Source organism: Crocodylus porosus, unplaced genomic scaffold (genome assembly GCF_001723895.1).
Source record: "Crocodylus porosus isolate Cpor-Errol unplaced genomic scaffold, CroPor_comp1, whole genome shotgun sequence".
Lineage (NCBI taxonomy): Eukaryota > Metazoa > Chordata > Crocodylia > Crocodylidae > Crocodylus > Crocodylus porosus.
Genome location: NW_017728928.1, coordinates 16034952 through 16047062, shown reverse-complemented (window position 1 = coordinate 16047062; position 12111 = coordinate 16034952). Strand labels below are relative to the sequence as shown.

The 12111-nt window shown below is 39.9% G+C and overlaps 1 protein-coding gene across 2 annotated transcripts in view; it reads right to left on the bottom strand.

Annotated features, from left to right (window-relative positions):
- Positions 1–88: 88 nt before the first annotated feature.
- NARF (nuclear prelamin A recognition factor) overlaps positions 89–12111 on the bottom strand; it is a 22886-nt gene continuing 10863 nt past the window's right edge. For both annotated transcript variants that reach the window (XM_019542704.1, XM_019542705.1), the window contains exons 6-11: positions 8801–8919; positions 6995–7124; positions 5945–6017; positions 3736–3873; positions 3233–3390; positions 89–2161 (exon numbers count right to left, since the gene is read on the bottom strand). In XM_019542704.1, coding sequence (XP_019398249.1) covers positions 1920–2161; positions 3233–3390; positions 3736–3873; positions 5945–6017; positions 6995–7124; positions 8801–8919 — 860 coding nt within the window. In that variant the 3' untranslated portion in view covers positions 89–1919. The remainder of the gene's footprint in view (positions 2162–3232; positions 3391–3735; positions 3874–5944; positions 6018–6994; positions 7125–8800; positions 8920–12111) is intronic.

Sequence of the window (12111 nt, the reverse complement as noted above, 5' to 3'; positions counted from 1 at the left end):
AAAAAAAAAAAAAAAAGATTTTTCCCACCCCACAAGCCGTCTTCTCCTCTGGACTCCTCAGGTATGGAGGTAGATTTTTATTTATTTGTTTTTATAGCTATGCTCAGTTATTGCACCACTTTAAAATGTAACATTTTACATTTAATGAAAATGAATCCCATAAAAACTTACTTAAAGATATAGTCATTTTGTGCATGCAGGTAGCCATACCAGTCAAATCTACATGGACTGGAAGGAGAATACATCCCTTTACATTGAAATTATTATTGAAGGAGAGGAAGCCTAGGTGGAAGCCACATTTGAGTCAACAGGTCCATTTTATGCCACTGGCTTCTTCCAACAGGTTAGATATTTCAGAACCATTTCCTGTTTTTCACTGCGACCCTGTTGCTATACATAATAGTAATAATGGCAAAAGCTCACTTTATGTACCATTAGGCTGGTGGTTATTAAAAAAAGGAAGCAGTGAATGCCTCCCAGTGGAGGGCTTGATCCTGATCTCAAAATTTAGAGACATCTTATAACACCAGCTGCTACACGCACAAGCACAGTAACAAATTACAAATTAGATGCATTTAAAAAACACTTCCTGAGATCATGACAAAGCCCATCCACATTTTCTGAAGTGGAATGTGGAAGTTAAAGGCGGCCAGTAAAAAAAAACACAACAAAAACAAACAAACCACCAACACACAAAAGCATGATGTTTCTATAAAACTAAAAGACGACTTAGCTGGAATTTTGCATCACATTCTTAAACATAACCCCCATGAATTAGAGTGCAAGGAAGGTTATACCAAGTACCACTTTTTAGATGTTAATTAAACAAGACATCCATACAACATAGCAAAATTAAAAAAAAAATTCATCCAAATTAGGCATTTCAGTTTGTACTGTTTTCTATTAGCTTACTAGTTTCCACAAATTAAGGTTAAAAAATTAGGAGGCACTCAAAGAAAGACAAGACTGTAATTTTGTAATGCTTGACAACACAATCTGGTGTGCTCTCAGGACAAGCTGAAAATAAAAACAGCAGAGGTGTTGTAAATCTCGTAGCACAGAGGCAGTGTGGATTTTAGTGGGCACATAATACCATATGAAGACAGACAAAATGTTGCTAATCAGTGTCTCACTTTCATAATGAAGTCAGACAAAAGAAAAAAAAAGTTTACTGCAAGTGATTCGCTTTCAACCAGGGTTCTAGTTTGTGGAAAAAAAAAGAAAAACCACGAGAGAAGTTAACAGGATTTAGGACTGCCTGCAAACCCCGCTCCAGGGTTAGTGTGTCAATATGAAGCCGACTGCCAGCATTTGGTTTTGGTATAGGAACTTTTAAATTTAATGCTGATGGAATAAATAGATTTAATTTATTCATTACATTTCTCATGTCACCACATAAAGTGATGTTTTAGGCAAAAAGGAGTCCTAACACTGTACCCTTAACTTCAACTATCTTGTGGTGGCTACTTTCCGCAGATGAAAATAACAACATACACAAAGGTTAGTGACAGCCCCCATATTATGGGTCCAGCTCTGTAGAGTGGTGAGAACCCCTGACCTGAAATAATTTAACTGGGAGTTGAAAGCACTTTGTATCTGGCAAAAAGTGCTCACAGTACCTTGCAAGATCAGGCCCTAGGCAAGTTAGAAAGCCCCATATACATAGGAGATGAAGCGCAAAGTCTAACAGGTGCCAGAATACACCAAAGCATTTTATTGGGGGGGGGGGTGGAAGAGGGCAAAACAAACCAGGCCCCCACCCAAAAAGCAGTGGTCTCTTTGACAGTATGATCTGCAATTAGGAAAATGTATTGTTTGTACACCTGGCTACTGCATAGCATCTGCAATTGCATAGAATGGTTCCAGTGCTGAATTTATAGCTAACCTATGCAAGTCTTTAAGCTTTTGAGTCTCATTTGTCACCATTTGATATCCAAGCTGTTCACAGTTTGATTCATGGCATGGTATCTGGTGTGCAGAGTTTCTTGGACTTTCTTGGAATCCATCCCTTCAAGCCAGTCCTGGTACAGCTTCTGCACATACACGTTGGTTTCTGGAAGCCTTACAGGAACAGCAGCATACATTTCCTCCATCTGGTTAAGCAATGCTTTGTCTAGTTTTCCATCTTCTGTTTGGGCCTGGCCTTTTCCGTTTAAGCACCCTGAAAACAAAGGCCCACAAAAATCAGGATTAAATTTGTTTGAGGGCAGAAAAATACAAAAGGCTGTGTGAAATTTGGGTAGCCATTCTGTATCGGAGGTGTTTCAGCACCCAAAATACCGAATCTGAATCTAGACAGAAGGCTCCAAAACATTTTGGAGCACTTCGGCGTTTCAGAGCTGGGCTTGCACAAGCAAACAAACTAAAAAGGGAAGGGGAAGGGATGGTGATGACTGCTCCGATAGACATCCGGCTCCCGATCATTCCCCCAGCTCTTCCTGGCCCCATCCTGCTCCTTGCTAGGGCCCTGCAGCTCCTGGCCCCAAGCCCTGCCTGGATGGGTAGGGCCGTGCAAAGCTTCCCTTGCAGCCTGTTCAAAAACAGATTCAGAGGAGATTTGGCAGAGCCAAATCTTGGAAACAGATTTTGGCCAAAACAAAGCAGGACAGTGATCTGAAACAAGTCACTGTCCTCCAAAATGGCTGAATCTGAAACCAAATAGAAAGACACAGCCCTAATAAGTACTATGACTACATATTCATGTTTGTTCTTTAAAAACCTTGAACTCTCAGTCTTTATGCAGGTACCAGTCCCATCAATACTATTAAAAAGGTCTCCATTCACTTCTAAAATGATTCTATGACCATTATATTGTCCTATTATTGTGGATGCAGTATTTGTATCAAAACTGCAGCAGACAGATTTTATAGAAGAGAAATGTGGATTAAGTTCCATATTCTTATCTGGCCCTCAGCTATCATTTCAGAGGATTTCCCTGAAGCTTTAATGTAGTAAAAAGAATGACCCTCATTCCTAAGCTAGTGGTTTTATAAGTAAATAGAGGAGAAAAAAAAGTGTGACAGATATTGACTTGTCTAAAGTGACAGCTACAAACAGATTTTTGAAAGTTGGTCTTAGTTAAGACTGTTTTGGACCATTCATTTCTGTTGAAGACACCTACCACAACATGGTCACCTGAAAACCAGAATAAGAACCCAAGACATGTCTACAGCCCCATTACCCTGGTACTCGAGAGAGAAAAAGACTACTGTAGATCTAATACTATTCTTACCTCCAGGACATGCAAGAACTTCTACAAAATGATACAAGAACTTCCCCTTCTTTAATTTCAGGACCATGTTTTGAATGTTCCTGAAGCCATAAGCTGCTGCAAAACGCAACACTGTTTCACCATCTTTTTCTAGGGTGACTTCCTGGAAGTCCTTGTTTCTGAAGAGACATACAGAGAAGATTTTGAACCATCAGATTACTAACAGAACGCATACATTCAGCACATGCCTACAGGAGGAGTGAATACAGGTAACATCAGGATTAAACATGCAGAGCTTCCAGGTTCTAAATTCTGCGAGTTAAATAAGGGCAGAGTTTGCAGCACAAGAGTCTATTTTAGCTTTAGGTGGATGTGAATTGGTAATGAATCCAAAATAAAAAATTTCCTAGTGGAGAATTTAGTACTTTTATAAAGACAGTATTCAAAAAAAGAGATGCTTTAAGTAGGTTAAAATAGGTAGCTGCTGCATTACACTAATCCACACACATCCCAGTACAATTTACTTTAGTGCTTTGTAGGTGATTTCATTAACATCCATATCAAAAAGCTCCTTTGCAGCATATTTAAAGATGTGCTCTAGGTAACCATCAGATCTCTTCCCATCATGTCTTACTATATCCACTTCTTTTATGTCACCAAACCTTAGAAGACAAGGAAAGGAGAAAACAAAAAAAAAAAAAGTCAACTTAGTTTGATTACTGCACTTCAGAAAAAAAAGATTACCTCTTTCCACCCTCTCTTGACAGTAGGCGTCAACCTGGCCATAGCTAAAAGGATAATAATTTCTTCCTGTGCTCTCATGTATGCTGAAAAAGCAGCTGTACCATCTACCCTGAACTCATCCCTGGTCATCTCAGCACAACCTCTTTAAGACACTTACTGCCCTTAGAAAGATGGTTCCACGTTGCCTTAGCAGCAAGCCAAGCCATAGCATTCAGGCACAAAAAAATCGTTAATGTCATTATTTTCCAAACATCTAAAATTAAACCCAAGGAACAAGATACAGGCACTTGGTATGCCCACCCCACCTTTATGCCAGATTAATAATGTTAGGTTTATTTACTTTGTGACTTGTGTTTCGTCATTACTAGATGTCTGTTTGGCGACAGTGTGCCCCGGACTTGTCTAACTATAATGCATGTTGCCATTCTCCAGTTAATTTATGGGATTTGTATTAGTAGTTTAGGATAAAAAAAAGCAACATAATCTAACTATTATATTACAATTTGAATTGTATCATAGGAGTTTATTATTACTATTTAAAAAGGAGTTTACACTTCAGGTTTCTGTTAAAAAAGTGAAATGCCACTAGGGAGTCTCCTCTCACACCAGTCCTGCTCCTTTGCTTTTTAGATGGCAGAAAAAACAAAAGTGTAGGAAGTATTAAGATCAGCAACATTAAATCTTGTTTGATAAGATATCACATGTTCATTCCACTTACAAAAAAGTGCTACCTTTTTGAAGAAAGTCTGATCTTCAATTAACACCTATTTAATCAAACAAGAATGTGACCACCTCTCTAAGGCTACATCTTCAGAAAGCTGGCTCCTTTAAGTCACAACAAATGCAGGTCCTTTGGCAGAAGTAATGGCAGAAGCCACAGTATGCACAGGACCAAGGCATTCTTACCACAGTGTCATTTAAAGTCCCCAGTGTAGACAAGATATAGGTGGGATACAATTTGAGAGTAGAAGAAATTTGGGGGAGCTTCCCAATTTATTGCAGGAGAGTTTGTTTACTGGGTGGCTCTAGAAAGAAACTCACTATTATGTTCTACACAGGCTAAGATAGAGTAACCTTTGAGACTACCTTTGTAACCAAGACACCTAGGAATTAAGTCACCGTGCACAATTATTTTTGCACAAATCATATGGTAAAGCGCTAAAGTGCCATGTCTTCTCTGCTGCACTTTAACTCAAACTATTTATTATATCTAATCTACATTAAACAGTTGTTTTGCTCAGAAAAATATTATTTCCCCAAAAAGGTGCCATTTATTTTTATACTGCTTTCAGAATGAATAATAAGTAGAAATTTATCATCAAGAAACTGGATATAAATGAGAATGGAGGATGGAACAGGTGATAAATACCACCAATATTGTACCAGCACAGCCTGGTGGGGGAGGTTAGGCACTGGAAGGAGAATGAGACCAAGTGGGAATTAATGGTTCACTTTTAAATACACATTCAACTTCAGCTATGCTATAGCTTTAAGGTATGTAAATTGTGAGAATACCCACCTCCCAGAATACCCACAGCACCAGTTGCACTGAACTGATGTAGTGTATTAAAAAACCAACAGCTGTACCCCTTTACTACTGCGTAACTTGACACACCCACCCACCCTTCTTGGAGTCTTTAAAAAAAAAAAACAAACAAAAAAAAAAAACCACCACAAACACACAAACCAAAGTTTCCAGAGATGAAATGCAGCAAACATGCAATCCTGGCACAACACATTTATTTCTGTTAAATTAGGCTTAACAAAAAAATTAAAGCAGCAATTCATTTAGGAGGGGGCTGCTGTTTTAAGAAATCCGTTTTGGATTAGCTGATCTGCTGCACTGTAATTTTTTCTGATAACGTGACAATATGGGAAGTGTTTATTTCTTTAGTCACAAGACAGGGCAGAGGGTTTCAGTGCATTTAGATTTTTGTATATACAAGCTTCTTTAAAAAGAACAAGCTTTTTTGTCAAAGAAGTACTTACAAACTGTCTACAGCTACTTCGGTCACATCTGTCAGAGATATATTTTTCTGCTCCATTATTTGGACAATTTCACCTGAAAAGGAAATAGGCAACATTTCACCTTCAAACAGGACACATGCAAACAGTTGGTAGGCATCTAGAGAAAAAACACAAGATGCCTGGTGTTAACCCTAGATGAGTCTTGCAAATTCTGCTCATTTGTGCACCAAAATATCCATACATTATATAAAAAACTTGCTGCATATTCTGAATACATAGCCTAACCAACTTGGTGTTCTGACAATGTTTGAGTGACACCCGTTCCATGAGTACAGCCTCTGCAGGGAGAATGTAATCCATGTTTTAAAAGCTCCTTAAAAAGGATACAAAAAGGATTTTCTAATCATAAAATTGTCATGACTTGCAATCCTTAGGAGGTGCCAAGATATTGGACTTGAACCAAATTCTCCTTCTCTCAATGGAGCATGAAATCTCTCCTTCCCAGCAAATGGAAAGTTGTCTCTTCCAGCCCCAAAGAACTGTCAACCTATCCTGTGCTCAGTACCGAATACACCACGCTTTGATCTTTGAGATACAGTAGCATTTGGGAAAAATTTCCATACTTCAAAAGGAAAAGGACAGTCAAGAAGAGACAAAAAACACTCCCAAAGGTTGCCTGGAATGTCAGTAACCGTCTCAGGGAAGATATACTAATAGTTTGTTGGGCCAAGTGTAGGAGAGAAGGGCAAAAAGCACACGGTATACACTTGTCTGCAGCTCTCAATGATGTGAAGGATCTCACTGTAGTGTAATTTTAGCTACTTTGTTCTCCCATTATTTCATCCAGACAGATAACCAATTTTGCTCTTTTACCTAATCCAATCTGTATTAAAATGCATAAGCACCAAGTGAACAAGAAAAGGTTCTCATCTGAAAACAAGAAGTACAACCTTATTCTTACAGCTATTACATGCCAAGTGAACAAAAAAGAGGGCCTAGCATAACATCAGTTTAAATAATTGATGGTCCACGTGCAATTTTATACAGGAACAAGTTGAAGAGATGTTTAACCTGATGTTAGCACACAATCGACGTCTTGAGAATTATACAAGGCAGCATAAAAATCTTCCCGCAAGGCTTCCAGTTTTTTGTCATAGCAAGGTGCCACAATTATATGGAAAATTTTATCTGGAGACAGATTCTGTGGAAAGGAAAAGGGCATATTTCAATTCCTTCCAAAAGGCCAATAATGCAAGTAGATAAATATGGAAGAAAATATAGCCACAGAAAACAAAAGAAGTGTGGTTAATACTGGATCTGAAACTAAAGTCACAACATCTGGGGCAAGCTTTGCTTTTTTGTACTGACAAATCAACTGCATTACAGCAGCAACCAAACAGTGTCATAATAACTTAGTGCAAGTTCTAAATCAACTAAAAAGATGAAGTAAGAAACAACTACACAAAAGGAAATTTTTAATTATCTAGACACTGCACATTTCGCAAGACTCCAATTTTGAGATGCAACAGTCATTTATTTCAGGAGCCTGTAAACACTGTCTAACAGGTGGGAGACCTTGATCACTTGCCAGGACAACTGTCACTAGCAATAATAGCAGCATACATATTGATATCATGTTTTATAGTAACCAAGAGATCCAACTGCCCAATGTCATGGACAGACATGCGTTACTCCCATACCATCAGATGGGGAACTGAAGCAAAGAGCACAAATGACTTGTAGAAAAACCATACCTCAAACTGGCGACAGAAACATGAACTCAGAATATTCCAACTCCAAAATGTGTACTTATTCCTCGGATCACGTTTTCTGTGTACTTATCTTTGACCCTCCAAGTTATATTTCTAGCACTACCAACAATTTATTGTCAGCCCTGGCAAGATCAGCCCTTCCATACTTTCACTTCCCTCATTTGTATGAATGCAATGAGACTTCAACAGCATTGCTGAAGTGCTCCGAGATCAAGTGGAAGATTCTATATATAGAGAGGTCCCAGCCCAACCAGAAATAATGGAACACTACATGACGGGACCTTTAATTTTTGCCTGATGGCCTCTACCTATATAGTTCCAAGCATTGACAATTCCATCTTTAAGTACTAGTTAGTACAAAGGCTTCACTTTGGCCCTGCTAGATTTAATTTTATATACAGATAACCATAACCACCTCCATGTTTGCAGAAGTCTGGTGGCAGAGTGGTTAGGGTGTTTTACTTCAAGCCCTGCTCCACACTGTCCCCAGTTTACCTGGCTGCAAATGGATACAAGACCTTTCAACACAGGGAGCTAAAGCTGGCTGGATGCGATGCTAGCCATATCACTCTTTTGTGTGCTGCTGGTTAGAGAAAATGGTGTTCCTTTAAAGTGCTAACACTATGGTGTCTAGGCTCAGTAGGATATTTGCCTTTAACCTTGATCTCTACATAGTATTAAGACCAGGACTACAGTATAACCTCATAATTCCAGATTTTTGGAATCTGGATTCATCAATAATCCAGCATTCCCCCCCTCTCCCCCGGATGCAGAGGGGGAAGCTTGCACATGGAGGCTGCTGCCGCCATTCACTACCCCATGCTGCTACTCCATGTGTGGCCATTGCACCAGTTTCAAAAGTCTGGCATTTTCAAGTTTCTGGCAAGTGCTCAGCCCCAACCATGCCAGATTTATGAGGATGCACTGTAGTATGGAGGGTAAGAGACAGGAACTCTGCACATCTGTGAAGAGGCAGAGCATAAACTAGACCATTTAGAAATATGCTTTGTGCTCTGATGTACAGGAGTCTGCAATTAAGTTTAAAGCCAACACAAAAACAAAATTGCTTCAGGAGAAAAATAAGTAGGCAAGCATAACTGATTACCTGCTGCCTGGCAAAGTAACCCTTCACCAGGGAGCCCATGATCTGCTGTGGAGACTTTGCAGTGCAAATGTGTGGAGTCACTGGATTGGTAAGTACCCTTTCAGCATACCGGATCCAACCTAGAATTATGGAAAAAAAAAAAAAAAAAAGATAACAATAGAAGGGAGGACTTAGAATAGGAAGAAGAATCCCAGCAGGACAGGGGTGGTAGCTCTTAGTCAATAGGTTTCTTATAGTATTGACACAGACTGCTGCCTAAAATGGCTTTGATGAATCCCCACCCCCATAATTTAATCTACATATAGAACTACTGTGAAATGAATTACTTATTAAATCCCTTCTAAATGCAAAGAGAACTTCTGCTGGGGATTCAGTTAATAATGAACGTAAAGCCAACATGCATCAGACAGTCAGATGTGGGCAGCATTAGTAAGCTATGATCTACGAGCTGGATGTACAGCTATAACTGTTTTCTACATTTCAGTGCTCAAATGCACACTTTCCCTTCTTCAGAAGAAAGTCAAATGAACACCATCTAAAGCTACATTTCAGACAGAAAGCTGGGCAAAAAAGTCAGGCTCTTACTGCTGGTATGCATGAACCTCAAATGCACTTACTCTGCCTCTCTAAAGGAAGGAAAACTAACAGCTCAAAGACAACCACACCACATATACACCCTTTTGATGCATTGACTTAGAGGCCTCTATTATCACAGTACGAGACCCTCAGTATTTACTGTATTTATTCTCATGACACTATATCTTCAGGGCTCAAGGCATTAAGTTCTCCTCTCCATTTTGCAGAGGAATTGAGAGGGAGACACGAGGCAACATTTTCAAAACAAAAAACAAACGACAAAAAACCCAAACAAAAAAATCCACACAGGAATAGGTATTGAACCCTGGATTCTCATCTTCTATATTAGTGCCCAAAATTGGACCATTAAACAGTGCAGAATTATTAGGCCCAGGGTCATATCTTAGCACCACAGGCAACACATTTCACAACAGACAAGCTCTTCATTTCTAAACAGAACAGACTGCACAAGAGATAAAAATTACTACAGAGTACATACAACTGCAGAGTGTTCAGCTTTTAAAAACAGGTAAGTTTAACATTTGGGGACAACAAGAAAACACTATTGTAAATTAAGACTAATGTTATTGCTGCAGGAACATCAAATGAAGAGATGCTTGGGCAAACAATGGGAGATAAGAATAGTAATCAAGATGGTACTCTGACTGTTTGCCCTATGCATATGCCAAGGAAGGGAATGTAATGCATGGGGGCCTTTTATAGGTGGAAGACTTGAAGGGGTGTGTACATTAGAGGAGAATTAGCCATCACCCTCCTTGTTTCTAGTTCTGGTTAGAGCAAAGAAAGATAGTGACATTAACAGGGCTCATCTGAGATCTTAACAGGCAGGTGTCTGCTCCATTAACTTGCATGCACTTGAGTAAATTCATCTCTGCCCCCCAAGAAGCCAAGGACCAAATTATTTGCACAGCACATGGACACTTACTGCCAAATGCATAAAGTGGCAGCTTGTGCCATGTTTTCTTAACATTATACTTCATTTCAACCAGTATATTAGGTTTTCTTTTTTGTCTTGAGTAAAGTCATATCAAGAAAGTATGGAAAATGTCTTTTTTGACACTTGGAATAGACAATAGATTACTAGCACTATAGTGAAGTAGTTCAGTAAGTAACAAAGTGCCATACAGATGGCACATTAAAAAGGAAAGCTTCAGTTTAGGTTAGAAATCTTTCTGTCTGCTGATACTTCAAAGGAGTTCTCAGAAGTGCCTATCCTTAAGGATGAGGTATGATTTTTCATTGCTCATTGCAATGCCGTGCCTAGCTGTTCTTCAGAATCTAAATGTTGCGACCATTATAGTCACACAATCCCCAGTAGTATTTCATTAAAATTCCAAGAGGCTGGTGCCAGCAAGAGAGGCCCCAGTTGTTTCATGTGCTGTTCTACCATTGCAAAGAAAGAAATGCAAGGCCATTAGTTCCAACTTCTGTGAGCTTTAGTCATTGCTTAGTTATACAAGTAGCCTTCATGAATAAGCCACACAAGGCTTTATCTGCATTTCCCAGATGCAAAAACTGTTTCTGCATACTTATCAATAGGGCCAAGTTCCAGAGCCAGTTACAGGAAATCCAAGACACTGACCAATTCTTACTGGGCTGCCTATACATGCAGACAGATGCGCACTCGTTTCTTTATGCTAATTCTAGGTCATATTCTGGTTTCTATTAGCTTCAAAGCACAATTCAGTCATAGAATCAATGAGTCAGAAGGGACCTAGACAGATCGAGTCCGACCCCCAACCATGGGCAGGAAGGAGCACTGGGGGTGGCAGGGGTCATAAGACCCAGCTAGGTACCTATCCAGTCTCCTCCTGAAGATTTCCAGGGAGGGTGAGAGCACCACCTCTCTGGGCAGCCTATTCCAGGCTCTGGCCACCCTTACCATGAAGTAGTTCTTCCCAATATCCAACCTAAACCTATCCTCCCTCAGCTTGCAGCCATTGTTCCTAGTGACTCCAAGGGGGGCCCTGCAGAGACTGAAGAGATTCAGGTCCCTCAGCCTCTCCTCATAGGGCTGGCCACAGAGGCCCCCCAACCATGAGTGGCCTCCTCTGGACCCTCTCCAGATTCTCTCCTGGAGTGCAGTCAGATTTTAAAAAACAACCAACAAGAATTAGTGTACTGATGCTTCCAGACAGTTCACAGAATGCATATTACTTTATATACAACAGATAATATTGAAAATAGTCCAAAGTGTGCACAATGTGTGCCTATACACCGCTTCCAACTACAGAGAAATCCCAACATACATTAATTGCTATTGTAGCTCCACATTCACTGGGGTAGCAGCAAGGGTGGATAAGGTTGGCTGGGTCACTACTGTCTGAATGGGCCTGAGTATTTTGCCTACTGCATTGCCCATTCTAGTCTTTCACTAAGGATCAGCCAAGTGAGAGCTGTTTCAGACTAACTAACTGAGTGTTTCCTGCCATTCAGGGATCAAACAGGTCGTTTAAGAAACAAAATTAATAATGTCTGAAAGCAATTTAATCTTTGTGTGCACACCTGATAGCTGCATCTTCATGTCCTGAACAGGGGAAGGGGACAGGACCATTAAAAAAAAGGCAGGGTGGGGGATGGAAGAGAGATCCCTAGCTCCAAGAAGATAGCAAAGTCAGGGGTTGCTATAAAATCAGCTTAGTATCAGTGTTCTTAAGGGCATGCTTTTCCACAGACTAAACTTATGCCCCAAAAGAAAGAGAGAAGCTGGGGGT